At 40.8% G+C, this 22,653-nt stretch overlaps 1 protein-coding gene across 1 annotated transcript in view; it reads right to left on the bottom strand.

Moving 5' to 3' along the window:
- Positions 1 to 2,840: 2,840 nt before the first annotated feature.
- The window catches only part of LOC139324491 (vomeronasal type-2 receptor 26-like), a 28,321-nt gene continuing 8,508 nt past the window's right edge, over positions 2,841 to 22,653 (bottom strand). Inside the window, exons 2-6 of the mRNA XM_070954203.1 lie at positions 16,270 to 16,382; positions 15,154 to 15,445; positions 12,726 to 13,466; positions 6,059 to 6,185; positions 2,841 to 3,742 (exon numbers count right to left, since the gene is read on the bottom strand). Of these exons, the coding sequence (XP_070810304.1) occupies positions 2,841 to 3,742; positions 6,059 to 6,185; positions 12,726 to 13,466; positions 15,154 to 15,445; positions 16,270 to 16,382 (2,175 nt within the window). The remainder of the gene's footprint in view (positions 3,743 to 6,058; positions 6,186 to 12,725; positions 13,467 to 15,153; positions 15,446 to 16,269; positions 16,383 to 22,653) is intronic.

A 22,653-nucleotide genomic window follows, 5' to 3' on the forward strand; every position in this document is an offset into this window, starting at 1 on the left:
ATTAGCCATTAAAACATCAACTGCAAAACCAAAAAAGGTTAATCTTCCATTCTTGCTTTCTTTTTATATTTTTTCCAATCTTTCTTCATCCCTCCTAGTTCTGTTTTGAGGAGGTTTTTAATTTTAATTTGAGGTTGTTGTATCTGTAAAAATTGTCCCCTTTTTGAAAGTGTTTCCTCTGATTTAGAGCCACCATATCGCCTCTTCTTGCTTATATAGTCAGTCACTTCATTCCTTGTTCTGTAAAACCAAAGATTATCATCAGTTCGCAAAGAAAAATTCAGTTGTTTCTTTTCATTTAGTTGTGTGAAAGCCACTGGCAAATCTCCTTCTTCCTCCAAGACCTCGCAAGGCTTATCATTTTCTACTTTTTTCCTCTCCAAATCATCACAAAGAGCAGGAAGTAAGCTTGAAAGTTCTTGAGAACCAGCCGATTCCACCTTCTCTGCTTTAATCAAAATGTCTCCTGCATTGTCATTGTGCTCTGTATTTGCTTTTGTGTCCTCCAACAAATCTTTTAATTTCCATTCGAAGATTGCTATTTGGTTAATCATAGCTACAGTATGATTATTCATAGCTTCCTTTACAAATTCTGTAAATTCATTAATAAAATCCTTGTATCTCTGTGAATCAGTCGACTCACCACTGTGAATCAGTGGTGTCATTTCTGACACCACTGGAGAGCTTCCAGCACTTTCAAAAACTCCTTTCTTGGAAGCCATCTTATTTTAAGAAAAATTTTCTTTTCACCACCATAAAGTCATAAAGTCACAGCCATAAAGTCTCTTGAACAGCTTTCAGCAATTTGTTTGTAAATCACCAAGCAAAATGATCTTTTTACCAAGCAGCTCTTTAAAATCAAATCCAGCAACTTAAAGCCAGTCTCTGAGCACAAATCTGTTAACAAGCACTTTCCTTTCTAACTTTCACTTTTAGACTCGCAACAAAGATGCCATCTTCACCTCCAGCTCAGAAAATTCAAATAGAAACAATGTATCCCCGGAGTTAAGCATTATACTTGCAAAAGCTTGTTCTCCTGCTTCCGTTCAGTCTGCTTTTTGGATTCAATCAATCTTCTTTTTGACAGCAGAGTTGGACGCGACGCCTAGCTCTGTTAATACAGAGTTGCACCAGATCCGGAGCTTCAGTGGGCTGACCGGGGGGCTCTCACCCTCCAAGCCCCTGGAGTTATTCCAGGGGCTTCCGGGAAGCTCTACCCTTACCCACCGGCTCTCCTCCCCTTCTTCTCCCGAAGGAGAGGTTTTCGAGCCGTCTGACAGCTGATTAGCGCTGTCAGGACAGCTCCAACGGAATCACGATGCCGGCAGTCTGAAAAGACTGTCCGCGGCGCCGGAGGTGCCAACCGGAAGTTATTGGGTAATAACAATAGTTGTAAGCATTAAAAAGTCATATAGAAATCTGTCAACCTATACATAAAAATGGATGGATGGATGGATGGATGGATGGATGGATGGATGGATGGATGTTCAGGAAAACAAACAAACAAATAAACCCTGCAATTGTGAAAGGCTTTTGATGCAGACATTTTTGAAAGCTTATCTCAATCACAGGACTAAGCCATGTACAAAAACAAAAATGCAACAAGAATAATATTAAATTAAATCACTCTCCCTCTCTCTCCCTCTCTCTTCCTCTCTCTCTCCCTCTCTCTTCCTCTCTCTCCCTCTCTCCCTCTCTCTCCTCTCTCTCTCGCACACACACACACACCCACACACACACACACACACACACACAACCAGTGGCTGGAAAAAGTTGCACTAAAGACAGTCCTGAGGCACTGATCAGAGCAACACAAGAACAGGCACTAAGCACCAGATACATAGAAGGAGGGATCTATCATACAGGACTCAAGCTACAGACTCTACAGAAAGGCCTCAGAGATATCCAACACATAGTGAAAGATGTAAAATGCAGGCAGGTACATTATACCTTGAGTGGCAAAATGAAGGAGTCCCACTGTGTATATTGATGGGCCAGACTATCAATAGTCCAGATTTTTTTGGGGGGTGGGATGTTCCATTCAATGTTGTGGAGAATAACATGACTAAGATTCTGTGAGACTTCCTGATCCAAACAGTCAGGCAGGTACTGGCTAAACAGCAGACATTGTGATAGTAACCAGGGACCAGAAGACAGCAGTGGTGGTAGATGTAGTGACACCAACTGACAGCAACGCCAGGAAAAAGGAGAACAAAAAGCTCAAGGAGTAGCAGGGCTTAAAGGATAAATGAAAGGGGATACAGTAAATAAAAGGCAAAGTGGTCCCATTGATGGTTCAAGAACTCAAGACTGTGACTCCTACAATGAGAGAGTAGCTCTAAAATATCTCAGAAACATCATCAGAACTTTCTGTGTGAACATCAGAAGAAAGCAGTCTAGGAATGATTAAGGCATTATGCAGAACCCTCAATTTCACACAATTGTTATAGAGGATCTGAGATTGAGCAAGACACATTCCGCTCATAGTATGAAAAAAAGAGGTGAAATCCAGCAGGTTCTAGGAGGTTCTGGAGAACCATAGCAGAAATTTTGAGTAGTTTGGAGAACTGGCAAATACCAGCTCTGGCTGGCCTCAGAGTGGGGAATGGAGATTTCGCAATATCCTTCCCCTGCCACACCCACCAAGCCATGCCCACAGAACTGGTAGGGAAATTTTTTGAATTTCACCCCTGATGAAAAGGGATATGTATTATATGTATAGGTACAAGTATAACCACACACACACACACACACACACACACACACACTCAAGTCAATACATAGCTAAAACACTATTGGCTAATTCAAAAGAATTAAGGGTCATCCAGGTTTATATTCTTCTAATGATTTTTGGTGCTTAGCTTTTCTTTCTTATTTAGATCAGGTCTCCATATAATAATAAAACATTTGGGGGAAAAGATGCAAATTAATATTCCAATACTGGAGGCTATGATAGAGAAGATCTCCACAGCAACCATATATTTTCCCTTTGAGCTCAGGTATGCTGGAACAAAGGACAACCAGACACTGCAGAAGACCAACATGCTGAAAGTGATAAACTTGGCTTCATTATAAGCATCAGGCAATTTTCTTGCTAGGAAAGCCACTATGAAGCTTATAAAGGCAAGGAAACCCATGTAGCCCAAGACACAGTAGAACATGTAGGTGGATCCTTCATTGCATTCCAGGACTATTTCTTCTGCCATTGAACTCATGTTAGCATCAGGGAATGGAGGAGATATTATCAGCCACACCGTGCATATAATCCCTTGAACAAAGGAGCAGCCAAACACTACAGACATGGCAAGTTTTTTCCCTACCCACTTGGTGATCTTGGTCCCAGGCTTGGTGGCCATGAAAGCCAGAACCACAATGACAGTTTTGGCTAAAACACAAGAAATGACCACTGAGAAGACAACTCCAAAAGCAGTTTGACGAAACACACAGGTCACCTTGGATGGTTGACCAATAAATAGCAAAGCACAAAGAAAAGATAATAATAGAGCACCCAGGAGAACATAGGTCAGGTTCTGGTTATTGGCTTTAACAAGAGGAGTATCCTGGTGTTTAATAAAAATCCAGAAGACCACAGCTGTAATGAAAGAACAGAAAATAGCAAAGCTGGCTAAAATGGTTCCCAAAATTTCTTCATACATCAAGAAAGTTAATGCTTTTGGGAGACACAGATCTTGGCTCTTGTTTGGGTACTGATCTTCTGAACAATGAAAACAGTCATCCATGTCTAGAAAAGAAAATATTAGTTTAGAAACAGGATAGTTCTGACATCCCATTCACTAATTAAATCAGAAACTAACAGTCAAATAATAATTGTTGACTTTGAATCTGAAAACCAAAGAAATTTTTATCATTTGCACATGTATCCAACATCAGTAATGGCTAATAAAGCAGGACATATATTGTATTTCAATTAAATGAAATTCCAGGATGACTGAAAATGTTTCCTTAGAAGCACTCAACATTATTATATTTGCTTTTTGTGTATTAAAAAGAAGTCATGATGGGTAGGTTTGTGAACTTGTGATACTTTTAATTGGAATTTGAATTTGTAATTCTTCATCATACCTTGGGAACATATGCCTACAGACCCTTTCTGATGAGGCTACCAGATGCAGGTAAACTAGATGGTGAATGAACTCCAAAAGTTATCTGGATGAAGTCCAGAATTCAGTGATGGGTCTTAACTCACAAGGTAAGAATCACAACATTAAGAGTGATTTTACTATTTAGGAGTTCAGAAGATCAAATAATATAAGGATATCAAGAAGTCCAATGTGATCTCGGCTTTTATTTCAATTTGCAGTTGAAATTATTATTGTTGGTTGCATAGTCAGCCACATATTTTGATTAGATTTGATATTTTTGTCCATCTATTCAGGGATGTCAAATTCAATTTCATTGAGGGCCACATCAAGGCTGTGGTTGACCTCGGGGGGCTGGGCAGGCGTGGCTGACTGAGTGAGTGTGGCTGACTGGGTGGGTGTGGTCAGCTTGACCCCACTCACTGGGCGTGGATGACTGGGTAGGCGTGGCCAGCTTGACACCACTCCCCAAACTGCTGGCATATTTCCTCTTGGCATTGGGTAGACCGGGTTGAAGTGACATGGGTAGACCATGCCGAAGCAATGTGGTTTGGCCCCTTATATTTTCCAGGATGGCCCCACCGGCCAGATCCAACCACATTATGGGCCAGATCTGGCCCACAGGCCTTGTGTTTGATACCCCTGATCAATTGAGTATCTCCCATGGATCTGAAATAGGGAAATGTGATTTATATTATGGTTCATTGCACAGTCAGTCAGATGCTTAGACTGAATTTGCCATTTTCATCTATCTATTGAGTCCTTCACAAGAGCATGGGATAGGCAGATGTTAATTTTAATGGATTTAAAGGTGTCATTGGAGGATGTAAGCTGTTCTGAGTAAAGCTGGCATACTGGCTTCAATGTACCTCTTCCACTGTATTTCAGATATTCTTCCAATGCCCTTTTTTCTTCTTCGCGTAACATTACATGCTTACCTATTTTCCTTGGTAAGTAGAATCAGTCAACATCACAGCATGCATGAAGCATGATTCATTGCCATCATTTTTCTGGCCTTTCTCTCTGGGATTTTTAGTTCTACTTACATCCAGTCCCTATTTCAGCTGTACATATGTTTGGATCAGGGGTGAAATGCTCCCGGTTTGGACCAGATCGCCTGATCTGGTAGCGATGGCAGTGGGTGGTTTGGAGAACCGGTAGCAAAAATTCCTGCCCCCTCCCATGCCCAGCTGATCCACGCAATCATCAGAAGCTTTTTTTTAATTTTTAAAAGCATTTTTTTCTACAACCTCTTCGGCTGAAAAAATGCTTTTAAAAGTTTTAAAAAAAAGCCTCTGATGATCGCACGGCTCAGCTGGGATCATCAGAGGCTTTTAAAAGCTATTTTTTCTACAACCTCTTCGGCCAAAGAGGTTGTAGAAAAAATGTTTTTAAAAGAAAAAAAAGCCTCTGTTGATCAGGCAACTCAGCTGGGATCATCAGAAGCTTTTAAAAGCATTTTTTTTACAACCTCGTCAGCTGAAGAGGTTATAGAAAAAATGGTTTTAAAATTTAAAAAAAACACTTGGCCACGCCCACCCAGTCACATTACCCCAACCACCAAGCCACGCCTACCCAACCGGTAGTAACAAATTTTACATTTCACCACTGGTTTGGGTTCTTGTGGTTCTCTGAGCTTGCTACCGTTGTTGCAGACATTTCATTATTGGGTTGTGTAATATCATCACTCCATGGAAAGATGAAGTTTGCTGGCTGTTTTTATTTGCTTTATAACTTCTCCATGCATGGACGTCAGCTAGCTTGGTAATGAAATATCTACAACAAGATAAGCGAACTCAGACAACCTAACCGGTCCCCCCCCCCATTTTTTAATCCTGTGATATCCCTTGATGAATTAAAATATCATGATCATCATCTATTTTTGGATACTAAGAGAAGATACGCCTGTGATTATTGATGTCAGTAGATCCTTCAGCTTTCTGCACAACATCTCTTACCTTCCTTGTTAGCAATCTCCCCATCAGGACACCGAAGACAATCATAGCAGCAAAATGGCTTTGATTCTATCCTTTTCTTACTGTATCCCGAGTGGCATTTGTTATTACACAGAGAAAGTGGCTGGACCTATCCGTTATGAAAGGAGAGAATGCTTTTGATTGGACAAGATTGTACCTTCATTGTCTATTTGTATATTGATTTATTTGTTACACTTTCTTGTGTCAAACCTTAAGAGCCTGGATAGCTCAACAGACAGAAGCACTGTAATTTAATACCAGCTGTCTGCAATTAAAGTAAGATCAAATCTCGCCAGGCTCAAGGTTGACTCAGCCTTCCATCCTTTCTAAGGTAGGTAAATTGAGGACCCAGTTTGTGGGGGCAATAAACTGACTTTGTATAAATATACAAAAGTATGAAGGCTATTGCTTAACGCACTGTAAGCCGCCCTGAGTCTCCGGAGAAGGGCGGCATATAAATCAATTTTTTTTAAAAAAAAAAAAAACCAGAAATGGAGAATCCCGCCCAGAACTTCAGAAACAAGATCAGGTTCATGTCAGACTTCCCTCTCTCATTTACATAATCCAATCAGATTTTTCCATCTTAAAACTAAGCCCCCTTAATCTGGTCTGGCCAGAAGAAAAGAAGTATGACTCATTGGGACTAAACCAACAGAAGATAATGAGGATTCAGCCTTTGCAAGTACTCATCAGCAGACCCATTAAACAAATTGCAACAGTGTTGTTGGGTGAAAATTCACAGACTTTCCAGTTCTAGATTAAGAGCATGCACCTAAATCTCCCATCACTAATTAGCATGGACAGACCATTTCCAAACACTGATTTATGAGCCACGGTGGCGCAGTGGTTAGAGTGCAGTACTGCAGGCTACTTCTGCTGACTGCCAGCTGACTGCAATTTGTCAGTTCGAATCTCACCAGACTCAAGGTTGACTCAGCCTTCCATCCTTCCGAGGTGGGTAAAATGAGGACCCAGATTGTTGGGGGCGATAGACTGACTCTGTAAACCATTTAGAGAGGGCTGTAAAGCACTGTAAAGTGGTATATAAGTCTAAGTGCTACAGTATTTCTCCTTAGTAAAAATATGAACATCCCTCCTCCCATAAAGTAAAAATAATTTGACCCACCCTCTGTGGCCCAAGATAACTACCAGCAAATAAGACCCTAAGAATTTCCTACTCCCCAAGTCACAATTCCTATCAAAGTCCTTCACTTTCTTTTGTTTTTGCTCTTGTTCCTGTTTCTCCTATGAACTGAAACTCAATGATCATGGCTAGTAATAAGGTGTGATCTTTTTCCTCAGCATTGTGTTAACCCTGAAGCTGTCCTGACTGAAGCCATTTTGTCTGCTTCAGTGTTGCCACTCTGGAATTGAGGGCCAGGGAGAGTGGGGGATCTGAGATAGAGGGATTTTTGTAGCCAAAATAAAATAAATCTACTAAGCATAAAATCATGCTGTACCATAGGAATAACAAAGCAAGGATAATAAATTAAACATTAGTAAAACAAGCATAAAATAACCAGGCAGGAAGCAAATATTGTATAACAAACTGTGAAATATTTTAAATGTCCCAAAACATCCTGGAACGATATGCTCTACACATTGGAAACCACTATGGAAAACACTCTCTCTGTGTTCCCTTAACATCTCATTACTGAGTGGAAAAGTATTTTTGTTTTATATAATTTTTATTCCATTATTTTCTCTTCTTTGAAACAGACATTCCTGTAAATAGGGGATAATCATATTCAAATAGTTGGCTATGATATTCCAGTTCCATCAATAGGTTAAAGTTGATATACAATCATAAGATAGATAGATAGATAGATAGATAGATAGATAGATAGATAGATAGATAGATAGATAGATAGATAGAATAGAGATATATACTGATAGATAGATAGATAGATAGATAGATAGATAGATAGATCGATAGATAGATGATAGATAGATAGATAGATAGATAGATAGATATAGAGAATAGAGATATATAGTGATGATAGATAGATAGATAGATAGATAGATAGATAGATAGACAGATAGATGATAGATAGATAGAAATGAATATTGATAAATCCTAGTGAGAATTCTGTTATCTTTTATTTATATTTATAATATAAATATATAAATATAAATATATTTATAATATTTGTGAAAATATTTTATCTGCTAAACTGTTTTATCTTATTCCAAAGTTTTTAATTATATTTATCCTTTGCCATTTGGTTTTTGGACAATAAATACAAATTAGAATAATTATTTTATTTTTATTTATTTTATTTTATTTTGAATTTGTATACCGCCCTTCTCCCTGAGGACTCAGGGCGGTGAACAGCCAAGTAAAAACATCAAGTACAAATATTAAAATACAGTTAATATATATATATATAAATTTGGCCCCATTAATTAAAAACAATAAACAAAACACTTAAAAACACTTAAAAAATTAGGCCAGCCCGGCTTGCTGGAAAAGGAAGGTTTTAAGGGCACGGCGGAAGGCACTGAGGTCTTGGATTCTCCTTATCTCTGGAGGCAATTGATTCCAGAGGGTAGGTGCCCCCACAGAGAAGGCCCTCCCCCTGGGGGTCACCAGCCTGCACTGTTTGGCTGATGGCACCCCGAGGAGGCCCTCTCTGTGGGAGTGCACGGGTCGATGGGAGGTCGTCGGTGGCAGCAGGCGGTCTCGAAGATAGCTAGGCCCTATGCCATGGATCGCTTTAAAGGTGATAACCAACACCTTGAAGCGCACCCGGAAGACCACTGGGAGCCAGTGCAGCTCGCGCAGGAGCGGTGTTACATGGGAGCGCCATGCTGCTCCCGTCACTACCCACACTGCTGCGTTCTGGACCAGTTGGAGCCTCCGGGTGCTCCTCAAGGGGAGCCCCATGTAGAGAGCATTGCAGTAGTCAAGGCGAGAGGTGACGAGGGCATGAGTGACTGTGCACAGGGAATCCCGATCAAGAAAGGGCCGCAACTGTCGGATCAGGCGAACCTGACAAAAGGTCCCCCTGGTTACAGCCATCAGATGTTCCTCCAAGGACAGCTGCCTATCCAGGAGGACTCCCATTATAACTGATGCATGTGACTTATGGAATCCCAAACCATCTTTTTACCAGATTTACATATATCCCCATGCTATTTTTCCTCATGGTTTGGACAATATATAGAAGTAGGGGAAAAAAAAACCCATGGAGGGTTTTATTACTGAATGTAAATGGAAAGTGGGATGTTGGATCTGTAAATATTTCTAACAGTGGAATAATTATGGAAAGTAATCCAAAATGTAATTGCACCATACCTGATTAAATCTCCTAGGCCACACAATAGATTCTTCAGGAGAAGAGAATGTTATTTCTTGAGAATCCATGCCATTGATCCCTCCAATTCTGACTCTCAGAAAAGACTGATTTGGAAATATGATCCAGTTCATAATATCAAATCCAACCTCCAACTCTCCATTCTGACTGAAGGAAACTTTTTCCCCTGCACTGTTATTGAAAGACACCCTTCTTATAAATTGGTTGAGCTAAATGTAAGAAAGAAAAAGAAAACAGAGTACAGTTAGAAATTCCAGTACATAAAGAATAATGTTCCTTGCTCTTTGGAGAATGCAGAGAATAAACCCTTTAAGACAATAGTGGGTTTCAAATCTGTCACTACTGGTTCGCTCGTGGGCGTGCGCCTGCTTGCTCGCTCTCATGACACTTCTGTGCATGCACAGAAGTTTCTGCACATGGGCAGAGATGTCCAGGCAGGTGGGCAGAGCCTCCCACCGCCACCGGTAGCAACCCACCACTGCTTTAAGAGCTTTAGAGTCTAGAACAGGGGTGTCAATCTCAAGGCCCAGGAGCTGGATCCGGCCTGCGGAGTACTTAGATCTGGCCCATTGGGCTGCCCTGGAAACATAGAAGGACTGGCCTGTTGTGCTTCTGCCAGGGAAAATGGGCTCCCAAACTCCATTTTTGGCTACCACGGCTTTCTGCAACCCTCTGTCAGTGTAAACAGAGTTTGGGAGTGCTCGGCTGTGGCAGCCGAAAACAGGAGGCCACAGAGCTCGGGAGCCTGTTTTCACTGGCAGAGCGCTTGGGATGCCACAGGCGCCCCGACAGGAGTGATGTCAAGCTGGCCATGCCCCCCCCCAGCCATGCCCCCCCCCAAGATCAAACACAACCCTCATGCGGCCCTCAATGAAATCAAGTTTGACACCTCTGGTCTAGAAGGTAAGGTAATACTGAATGATTATGCTTGCAGTTTTAGTGAATAGGCATGAGACTAAAACCTACAAAGCGGCACAATTTAATAAAAGTACCAAAGCTATGAAAAACAAACAGATAAAAACTGAGAATAAAAAAATCCCTGATTCTAATTTATTTCAAGAGAAATATAAAATAATTTGAATCAGAATCAGAGTAGAACTGGAAAGGACCTTGGAGGTCTTCTAATCCTATCCCCTGCTCAAGCAGGACACCCTATATCATTTCAGATAAGTGGCTGTCTAGTATCTTCTTAAAAACCTCCAGTGGTGAAGCACCCACAGCTTCTGAGGGCAAGTTCTTCCATTAGTTAATTATTCTCACTGTTAAGAAGTTTATCCTTAATTCTAGGTTACTTCTCCCCTTGGTTAGTTTCCATCCATTGTTTCTTGTCTTGCCTTCTGGTGCTTTGGGGGAAAAAAAGTTGATCCCCTCTTCTTTGTGGCAGCCCCTGAAATACTGGAACACCATTATCATGTGTCCCCTAGTCCTTCTTTTCTCTAGACTAGCTATAACCAATTCCTGCAACCATTCCTTATATGTTTTAGTCCCCGGACCTTTAATCATCTTAGTTGCTCTTCTCTGACTTTTTCCAAAGTCTCAACATCTTTTTTGTAATGTGGTGAGCAAAACTGGATGCAATATTACAGGTGTGATTACTAAGGCTTTATAATACTTCTTTTGATTTTTTTTTTATTTTTATTTTTTTTGCAATCAAGGATTGCATTAGCTTTTTTTACTGCTGCCACTCACTGCTGGCTCATATTTAAATGATTGTCCACTAGGTTTAAATCAGTGGTGAAATCCAAATTTTTTTTACTACCGGTTCTGTGGGTGTGGCTTGGTGGGTGTGGCTTGGTGGGCATGGCAGGGGAAGGATACTACAAAATCTTCATTCCCACTGCACTCCAGGGGAAGGATTTTGCAAAATCTCCATTCCCACCCCACTCTGGGGCCAGCCAGAGGTGGTATTTGCCAGTTCTCTGAACTACTCAAAATTTCCGCTACCGGTTCACCAGAACCTGTCAGAACCTGCTGGATTTCACCCCTGGTTTAAATCATTAGTGGATAATTTTTTCAAGCACATTTGATTGAGGAGAATATTTGTAACATAGAAATTATTATATATTATGTGAAGATCTCACTTCCTAAAGAAGATATGAATACTGGGAAAGGGAAAAGTAAAGAAAAGAAGATGAAAACCAGCAGAAAGTTATAGAAACCAGAAACCATGCAGTCAGTTATAGTTGTAATGGGTGCACCAATAAAAGACGTGAAAGGCAAGATTCAGGATAATTCATCCTGGAGAAACCCTGTCTACATTGTGGATAAAAACCGACCATTACTTGATAGCACATAGTCAATCAAATTAATCAATAAAGCTATTTTTGAAGTTTGCAACAAATCTATATTTGTTTTTCCTGATGGTTTCTTATCTAATAAATTACAAGACCTTGCTTAACTATTTGGGATAAGCTAAAGACAAATAAACATTTCACTTTCATTCTAGCAATAACTAGTATTCATTTTTTTTCTTTTCTTATTTCCTTTAAAAAAAATGAATTGGATAAGTGCTCAGACTTGTGATTTATTAGTCACTGAAACTATGATACATTTCACAAAACTGCAGTGTGCTTGTTATATAAGGTGGAATGAAATAAATAATCAGAAACATATCACATAGCTTATAAACATTAAAAACATAACTTTAAAGATATAATTAGAGAGAATCTTATGTCTAGATAAATGTTCATATTTAGGCTGTAAAAAGTCTTGGAGAATAGCATCCTCCCCAATCTAGGATCTACAGTATTAGTTTACCTGCAAATATGATCAGCCCTCTGCAATTTAGTTTCTGTGCGTAGAAGTTACTTAGACTTCCTTAGAAGTAGTGCTTAGAACAGTGATGGCAAACCTTTTCGGCACCGAGTGCTGAAAAGGTCGCACGGAAATGTCACACATGCATGCATTGGAAAAGCCAAAGTTGCGGGTTCTAGCACGCATGCATGCCTGACGATCAACTGGCCAGTGTGCATACATCAGTGGTGAGTTGCCCCCAGTTCAGACTGGTTCTATAGAACCGGTAGTAACACTGGCAGGAGGCTCTGCCCACTGACCCCGACATCATCAGGAAGCTTCTACGCAGGCACAGAAGTGCGCACATGCAGCCCCGTTGCAAACTGGTAGTAAAGGTAAGTAGAACCCACCCCTGGCATACACACACCAGTTTTCAGCACTGCCGCGCACGCAAAAGACAGCTGTTTGTTGCATGTGCATGCACGCCAGAAACCCGGAAGAGAAACAGGCAAGGCCGTGTGTGCCAGGCAACATGGCTCTTCACATGCCACTTTGGGCACGCATGCCATAGGTTTGCCATCATGGGCTTAGAACATTACCTTCCATGGTTGTTGCAACAGAAGGTTTAGTTTGGCTTCATGATCTCCTGCTTTGTATCTGAATATGGATGCCTGGATGTCATGTAAAGCATGTGCCACAGCAAAGACTGCATTGTAGACACTGTAGCTGTGGCTAGTCATGTCCATTTCAAATACAGATGAAGGAAGATTTCCCAGTTTTTCTTCACCAGTGCAGATGACTGCATCTTTCTCCCCATTCATGGAGTTGGAGAATGAACATTCAAATGCATTTTCCCAGAAGAGCTTGATAATGGCATCTTCTTTTTTCATGTTAGACTTTTTCATCTGAAGAAATTCCTGGAATCCCAAAACCTCCCCTGAGTGAATTGCAAAGGAGAGAGCACCATGGAGGAAGTCTATGTTGTCATTCCTTTGGAAGGGAAGTGATGTGAAATGCATCTGAGCTGTCAACACCCACACTTTAACTTTTGCCAATAATGGTACATCTTCCACTTGGGATATGGTGGGAATTATCCTCAAAATAATCATATCTTCAGCTTCGCCATGGATTAACACTACATTGGCAGAGCTTCTCATAATAATCTTGAAAGTTTCAATCCCAGCTTCCACAGAAGTGAAAATATTATTCGAATAAGTAATTGCTGGCAAAGTTTCGATGAAAGCAAAGCAGATGCCACTCATGGAAAACAGGGGTACAACATCTTGTACAAACCTTTCACCATTCTCACTATTTGAATAGAGCATCCCAATCCAGGTCCACTGGAAGTGGAGCATCAATTGAAGAATACCATTGTATTCATGGTGCACATTTGGGAACATCTGTTGGTTTAAAACAACCTGTGTTTTTTCATTTATCTCTGGAGTTGAGCCATAGATGAACTGAAGAAAGAGATGGAAAAACAGGATGGGGAAAAATCATCTTTAATTTTATGTGGTGGGGGGGGAGGGAAGAAAAGATTAGGCAAAACAAAAACCAGGAATTAGAAATTAAAATGGGGATTTTAAGCTTCCATTGTAGCCACATTTTGCATGTGGCAGTTAAAATGTTAAGGGAAGTAACTGAGAAATTATGAATTATCTAGTTTTCCATGAAAATAAATGAACAGAAGGTATGTAGAATTTAATTACACATTGGGACGTTTGGTCAGTCCCTGCCTAAGTAAGTCTGCTCCAATGAAATTGATTCAGTGCAGTGATGGGTTGCTCTCAGTTCGCCCCAGTTCAGGCAAACTGGTAGCGGCGGTGGTGGGAGGCTCCGCCCACCCACCCAGACGTCATCAAAAACGCTCTGCGAACTGGTAGCACCGGGATTTGAAACTCACTACTGATTCAGTGGTAAAGTTTCCATCAGATCATCCTGCATTTCATGGAACAACTATATCTGCATCTTATTAATAAAGCAGAACTTACATTGCAACCTCTAGTTTTGAATGTGATATATGTTGAAAACAATTACCTTCAGAGATAATAAAGTACACTCAACAGGTTCAGTGGTCTATTAGTTTGCAGATTGTTTGGGTCTATTTATCTATTAATTTTATTTATTCTATTTATTTAGTCTATTTATTTTTATACCCTATGAATTTTAACTGGTTTCTTGCTCTACAGTTCAATTTACAAAATATACTTTTCTTCTCATTTCATTTCACATTTTTTTTCTTTCTTTTCTTCCTTTTTTAAAGAGCATGTAAGAGAAAGGATTACTTAAAAATTAACGATAACAACAATATTGATACTGTGGTTTCACAGTCTGTGTATATAATAGCCCTTGGAATTTAAGTAGGGATGAAAACCAAGGAACATCAAGTAAGATACACTATGAGAATCTCTAACCCAAAAAGAATGATATCAAACAGGTAAACAATTTACAATAAACAGAATAAACTAGGCCTAAATAACCCTATTAATAATATATAATTAATTAAATCAAGCAAACAAAATAGTTTAAGACTTTGTAAGGTACAAGGGGCCCATTTATTCCCTAACTCTTTCTCCTTACCTCTAGGTAAAGGTAAGGGTTCCCCTTGTACACATGTGCTAGTTGTTCCCAACTCTAGGGGGTGGTGCTCATCTCCGTTTCAAAGCCGAAGAGCCAGCAGTGTCCGAAGACGTCTCCGGGGTCATGTGACTGGCATGACTAAATGCCAAAGGCGCATGGAACGCTGTTACCTTCCCACCAAAGGTGGTCCCTATTTTTCTACTTGCATTTTTTATTTGCTTTTGAACTGCTAGGTTGGCAGAAGTTGTGACAAGTAACGGGAGCTCACCCCATTACGCAGCACTAGGGATCTGAACCGCTGAACTGCCGACTTTTTGATCGACAAGCTCAGCATCTTAGCCACTGAGCCACTGCATCCCTTTACCTCTACCCCATGACTGACAAACATCACTGGAAGGAAAACATGAAAGACTTCAAAAACCTCATTTTTCTCAGCAGGCATTGTACCTGTGGCATCTTGTAGAGGGAAAGGATAGTAGCCAGGTGGTCTCCAACTGCAGATGTTGATCCTCCAATGACAGCTATTGGTCTTTTCTGCATGTCACACCTGTAGTTTGGGATGAATCTCTCCTTGGTGGAGAACAGTTCTAAGGAGGCACGATAGGTCCACGTGGGATTAAAATAACTGTTATAGACATGGAAGCCCAGGGTGTGATTGGGTAAAATGTGGGGATTTTCATTGATCTCCTTGAGTGCAAATTGCAGAGCCAGGAATTGCTGATACATTGGTGTCATCACTCTGAAAGGAAAATTATACACACAGTTCAAGAAATGACAATTAGCAGAGTTCATTGTATCATATTTTTTTAAGAACTGGCGTTCATGTATGTGAGGAAATATTGTCACCTTCAGCTGGATGTTTCTCACCAGTTTTTACAAGCTCAATTTGTTAATATGATTTATTGGGTTAGGGATTTTCTGACTTCACTGTGAGTTGTATTGTGTTGGGGGGGTGCACTGAGGGAGCTCAATCAATTTCGTTGTACATATGTTGTGCACTGACAATAAAGATTTCTAATTGAAATTATTCTAAACATTTAATATATAATGGTAAAAGCAATGATTTCTGTCCCCCTTGAATAAATTCTTTTGTAATGCTATTTTCAACAGGGAAATAACTTTGCAGCAAATAATGTTTGAAATAAATAGTGTTGAAGAACATATCAGCACAGTGGTTTCTTAAAATACTTTGTTCTTTTCTCTCTCTTTTTTTGCATATTAACATGAAATCACAATTTAGCCAGACTCTTTAATTTTATCTGTTTAGTTTTCAATTTTATCCTGATCATTAGTACAATAAAAATATTAAACATTAGTATGTACTGAATAAAATGTGATTCATTATCTATACATTATGAAAGGAATATAAATGTGTTCCTTTCCTTGAAAGTATTTCTTGGACCCACAAAAATATTAATGTGATGGAAAGTCATAGCTCAACAAATATAGATTATGCATAATCTCTTTCTCTCATTAGACAGAGTGTTATTCATTGCCTATGAGGAAACCATCTCAGATAAGATTCCATATGAATATGTGTCTCCATGTTTCAAATAAAATTACAGGATTTCATCAAAGAGATTACTAGACGGTGCTTCATTGAAGTCCATCACTGTATAGAATATGTAGATCTTAGACAAAATGCCTATAATAACGGAGTCTCCAGGTTCATATTGCTGGTGAAGAAAAGGCAGAGGTTCACTTATGCTGCATTTAGCACTGGGAATCATGCACACCACTCGGGGTAAAAGCACTATAATTAATGCTTCAAATACCGCCATGCTGAATGAAGCAGTTTTTCTTTAAGCCAGTTCATCTCTCCCAGATCTGTCTTTCATTAATTCAGATTGTCCAAGTCCCAGCCTAAGTAACAATTATCAGAGTTCAGAATTCTAACTATCTTTAAGCCCAGTTTGGAATATTGTGTTGTGTTTTCTCATTCCATTTTATTTTGTTGTATTTCATTTCTGTTCAACCTGTTTGAGATCCATGAGGAACGCAGAAGTTATCATCATTAAATGGATAATTATAGAGGAAGAATTACCAACAGAAAATTATAAATGAATCATAAATAAGAAAGCTCATTGGACATTTCCCCTCAAAAATCCTTTTTTTGTTTTCCAAGGGATTAGGCGATAATTGTTCCTTTTTGAATGGGTTCAATTATATTCCTGGAATTGAAAGAGGACATTGAAGTATAATTAAATTAGTAATTACATTGAGGATTTTATAAATTTGTAATCACAATTTCTAGAAAATAAGAAAGAAAACAGAACTGAAAGAAATATAAAACACTGACATTTATTTAGTATCAGTTTCTCTAAGTTACAGAGAAGAGTTCTCTGTATAATATTTCTCCATGCTTCTGGAATTAATGAGAACCTTCCTAACAGTTAGATCAATTAACTAGTGGCTTGCCTTCAGAAATTGTGGGTGCTTCAACACTGGGTTTTTTAAGAAGAGACTGGACAGCCACTTGTCTGAAATTGTATAGTGTCTCCTTCTTGAGCAGGGGATTGGACTAGAAGATCTCTAAGGCCCCTTCCAATTGTCTGTTATTCTGTAATTCTCACCTTCCTGCTGTTCATCCTATTTGCTTTCTTCTACTTCCAGTTTCTTCCTCTTTTCTTAGCATTAATTCAATACAAGTGTTTATTTTATATTTCCTAGACAATTTAAGCAATATTTTAATGGGTTAGCTAGAAACCTCACTAGTTTGGAAGAGTATCATGGCTGAAGTAATACCTACTCATATGATGTAGGTATTACATCCCTTTCTCAACCCACTTGAATTAATATCAATTATCTTGTCAGTTTTTTCAATGGCCTGAAGATAACAATGTGACCTTGATTTATATAACGAAAAGTATACAATTTACTATTTTATCAAATATTCAGTTTACTGAAAATGGTGGATACAGACAGATTGACAGACACTAGAAAGACCTAAACTTCAAATTTACAATCTTTGACTATATGTATTTGCTTTCTATTTATGAACTGGTTGTTCATGAAGTAACAGAAAGGTAGAGTTATATTATTCAGTAATCAAAGTTTAATGGTTCGTTATTTCAAATTGGGATAAAATCAGTGGTGGAATTCAGCTAGTTCATACTGGTTCGGTAGAACCGGTTGTTAACTGCTCAGTTCAGTGAACCGGCTGCAGCTTCGCCCCTCCTTCCCAGTCTCTCTTCACCAGGCGGTTTGTCTTGCAACCTGGCCACTCACCCAAGCTTACTTACCACTTTGTGTGGTGATGTAACCCAAAGGGAAGGGAGCAGGAGCAAAGAGGCTTGCTTGCTTCCTTTTTCTACGCCTGCACAATTCGGCCTTTCATTTTTCTTTTCAGTGTCCAAGCCACGTGACTGCTGCCATGGGCCACCAGCAGCTGTACTGGAGCCACCCCAGGATGTTGGGCAGAGCTTGCACACCTGGTAGGTCTCTGACCCTCCCCAACTCCCTCTTTCAACCTCTGCTAGGAGTGGAGGGAACACAGGATCGCCTGGCAGCTACACACATGGCTGCGAGAGGAAGAGAGGCCGGGTGAGCTGGACCCAGATATTTCCTGGCTCCCCTCATCCCAGAAGCACTCCCCTCTCTGCTAGTGGCCACCCCTTCTCCCTCCCCCTCCTTGCTTCCAGGTGATCCCATGTGAAGAAGGGGTGGCCACATTTTTTAAAAAGGACTTTTAATGAAACCTCCAATGCAGCAGCTAAGATCCAATCCTGAATCAAAAACAACAGCTCTCCCCTCCCCACCCTGCATGTCTGCTTCGCCTTACTAAATTGGGTCTAGAGCCATGATGACGAACCTATGGCACGTGTGCCACAGGTGGCATGCATACCATATTGGTGGGCACGCCAGCTCAGCTCTGGCATGCATGTGCACACCAGCCAGCTGATTTTCTGGCCTTCTGGGCCCACCAGAAGTAGGGAAACAGTCTGTTTCCTGCCTCCAGAGGGTCGGGGGTGGGTGGGGAAGGGCTGTTTTTCTTTCTCACCTGGCTCCAGATCCTCTCTATGCATCTGGGAAGGGCGAAAACAGCCTTTTCCACTCCCTCGGAGGCCCTCCGGAGGCCTGAAAGGGCCCATTTCCCAACTCCCGGTGGGACAGGAAGTGACTTTTTTTGCTGTTCCCAGCCTCCAGAGACTCCTAGAGAGGCCTGGCACATGATGGCAAAAAGGTTAACCATCACTGGTCTAGAGCCTGGGGGAGGATGAGAAATTTAACAGGCGGGAGGGAGGGAAGGACAGAAAGGCAGCAGAGCAAGTTTTATAAAGTAAACTCAGGTTTCTTAGCCTGGACCTGCAAAAGGCGGTGGGCAATGGTGGCATCAGAGAATACAAAGGACAACTGGAGAGATGGAGCAGTGCTCAGCCATCCAGGCTTCAAAGAAAAGTTCACTTCAGGGCAAGGGGCGGCAATCGATGTCACTTTCTAAAACAGAAGATCCTGCTAAACTCCAGATCCTACAAAACAAGCTGTGATGTTCAATCTGTGCACCAACCTCATGCCTTTCTAAAGGGACACCTCCCCACCACCACCCCACTTGCTCCTGCATGTTTCCACTGTGGTCTCACCCTTCACTGGGTCAGCCCAACACCTTTTGCTGGTCCAAGCTAAGAAACTTGAGTTTACTTCATTAACCTCACTCTGCTGCCTTTCTGTCCTTCCCCACTCCCCCCCTGTTAAATTTCTCATCCTCCCTCAGGCTCTAGATCTGATTTAGCAAGGCAAAGCAGATGCGCCAGGTGGGGAGGAGAGAGATGGGGGCTTTGGATCTTGGTCACTGTATTGAAGGTTTCATTAAAAATCTTTTTTAAAAAATGTGGCTGCCCCTTTCTTCACACGGGATTGCCTGGCAGCGAGAAGGGAGGGGGGAAGGGGGAAGCCACTAGCATAGAGGGGAGTGCTTCTGAGACAAGGGGAGGCAGGAAGAGAAAAGGCAGTGAAACGTTCAAGAGTGGAGGTGGGAGAACAAAGCAAGCAAGTGAGTGAAACTTCGGCCTGCCAAGTGGCCTCTTTACTCCCCCTCTTCTCCTAAGGCAGCCTGGTAGCACCCATTTCCTCACATGAGAAGCAACCGAAGGGCCTTCTCACCGGGAGGGCCACCCTCATTCAGATTCCCCACCTCCCTCTGGCAGACCTCGGCTGAGCACAGCTGCCCCACCAACTGAGGAGAGAAGCAGACCCGCTTCGGTGACACTACCACCACCTGCACCCAAAATCTTTAATCTTGAAATGTTTCTTGGGGTGACCAAAGTAGGCTTCTTATCCTACATTCTCATTGGAGTAGTCCTCAATTTATGGCCACAACTGAGCCAAAGCTTTCATTGCTAAGCAAGATTTAAGTGAGTTTTGCTCCATTTTGTGATTTTCCTTGCCACCATTAAGTGATGTTCAGTAGTAGTAAATAAATAGAAATTGTATCTTGTTGAAGACTTTGAGGCAAGTGGTTGGGAGACGGGACCAGGCAGGGTGAGTGACGTTGAGTTGGCCATGCCCATCCAGTCAATGCCCACCCAGCCATGCCTACCCAGCTGGTCATTAGGGATGAACTGGTTGCTAAATTATTTGAATCCCACCACTGGATAAAATATTATCAACCAGCTATATTCAATATGTATCCTAGATTCTGATGTGCTGGGGTTTTTAAAGCAGGTATGGAAATGGAAAATAATTTATACAGAACTTGGAAGCTTGTATGAAAACCATGGGAATTCCACACTCCAGCAGGGTCCTTTCCAGAATTGCAAGTTACAAGGAATGTTTGAAAATGTGTTGCTGTTCAAATCTTCAAGGCAGTCTATTTAATTCCATTTTTTGACATTTTGTTTACAAGCTAGGCAATAAATACTTCTAACATTCTTATTCACAAATACTGAGGAATATACTCCAAAAAGCTCAACAATGCTTACCGCAATACACGAGTATATAGGATTGTAGAATCTTTTTTTTTAAAATGAAAGGCTATCCAGTATGATATTATTGCATTATTTTTTTACTCTTAGCTGCTCTTTCTTGTTGAGATCAGGCCTTAAGATAAGAATGTAGCATTTAGGGGAAAAGATGCAAATCAATAAACCAGCACTGGAAGTTATAATTGAGAAGATCTCCACAGCAACCATATATTTTCCCTTGGTGCTCAAGTATGTTGGAATAAAAGACAACCAGACACTACAGAAGGCCAACATACTGAGGGTGATAAACTCGGCTTCATTGAAAGCATCAGGCAATTTCCTTGCTAGGAAAGCCACTGTAAAGCTAACAAAGGCAAGGAAGCCCATATATCCCAAGACACAATAGAACATGAAGGTGGATCCTTCATTACATTCCAGAACTATTTCTTCTGCCATGGAACTCGTGTCAACATCTGGGAATGGGGGAGAGATTGAAAGCCATGTACCACATATAATACCCTGAATAAAGGAGCAGCAAGATACTATGAAGAAGCCTAGCCTTTTCCCCACCCATTTGGTCATCTTGGAACCTGGCTTGGTAGATATGAAAGCTATAACCACAATGATGGTTTTGGCCAAAACAGAAGAAATGGCCACTGAGAATATAATGGCAAAAGCAGTTTGACGAAGGACACACATTACTTTGGAAGGTTGTCCAATGAATAGTAAAGAACAAAGGAAAGACAACATGAGAGCAACAAGGAGAATATAGGTGAGGGTTTGGTTGTTGGCTTTGACTATGGGAGTGTCTTGATGCTTAATAAATATCTAAAGTACTACAGCTGTGATTGAAGAAAAGAAGAGAACAAAAGTGGTCAAAACAATTCCCAAAGTTTCTTCATACATCAAGAATGTTATACCTTTGAAGAGACATAACTCCTGGTTCTGATTTGGATATTGATTTTGTTGACATTCCAAACAATCATTCATGTCTGCAAACAAAATCAGATTAGAAATATGATAGTCTTGGAGTTGCATTAAAACAAGCGAATGAAAGGCCTGTGATTAGGGCAGCTAACTTAAAATCTGAAAGACAAAGTTCTACAATTTTCCTAAACTTCTATTCTGCAGTTTCTGCACTCAGAAATGACTAAGAGGGGACTTGCCATTCAAGTATTTTAGGAGGCCAGTGGGGGCAGATTAAGTTTATTCATGAAAACAAAAAGAAAAAATAATAACTTGTCATTTAACATATGAATTTAGAATAGATTGTAGATAAACATTGATTTTAATCATTCTGGTTGACATGGACATGGATGTGTTCTGTCTATTTATGAATTTGTGCATATATATATATATATATATATATATATATATATATATATATATATATGTAGGTCTTTGGTTATTCGGGTCTTCTCCCACGTAAAATTGGAAGTGTCTTGGCGACGTTTCGACGAAGTCTCATTCGTCATCTTCAGGCTGGTGTTCTCGGCTTCGTGCTTCCAGGAGCAATGTGAGATCGCAGCTGTCTCTTCCTTTTAACTGCTAGTGGAGGTGTGAGCTGATTGGGTGGGAACTTGGCTGTGTTCTGATTGGGTGGAGGTGTGTTCTGATTGGTTAGGGGCTTGGCTGTGCTCTGATTGGCTGGGGTTGTGTTCTGTTTGGGTGGGGGCTTGGTTGTGCTCAGCTTAGTCTGAGTTGCAGGGGGATTTGAGCTGGTGAGCTGCGTTGTTGTTGTTTGGCTTCGTGTTTGTGGCCGTGTGAGCTCTTCATGGTGGGTGTCAGTCTGCTTCATGTATGGATTGGAGGGGTTTAAAGTGGCTAATGATGCAGCTGCGGTCTGGCTTCTGGTCCTTGGTCGTGGCTCATTATCAGTGTGGGTTTGAGTCTGCTTTCTGCGTGGATGTGTGGTGGTGACATCAGGTGTGGCACTCGTGAGTGTGGGTCTGGTGTCATTCGTCGTGTTAGGGACTCGTTTGTCAATAAGGGCGGGTTTCCAAATGGCTGGTAGGTGGGAGGTATCGTCTCGTTTGTTCATGCTGTG

The sequence above is a fragment of the Pituophis catenifer genome, unplaced genomic scaffold (assembly GCF_029215685.1).
Source record: "Pituophis catenifer annectens isolate HBS135680 unplaced genomic scaffold, rPitCat1.0.hap2 SCAF_15, whole genome shotgun sequence".
NCBI lineage: Eukaryota > Metazoa > Chordata > Lepidosauria > Squamata > Colubridae > Pituophis > Pituophis catenifer.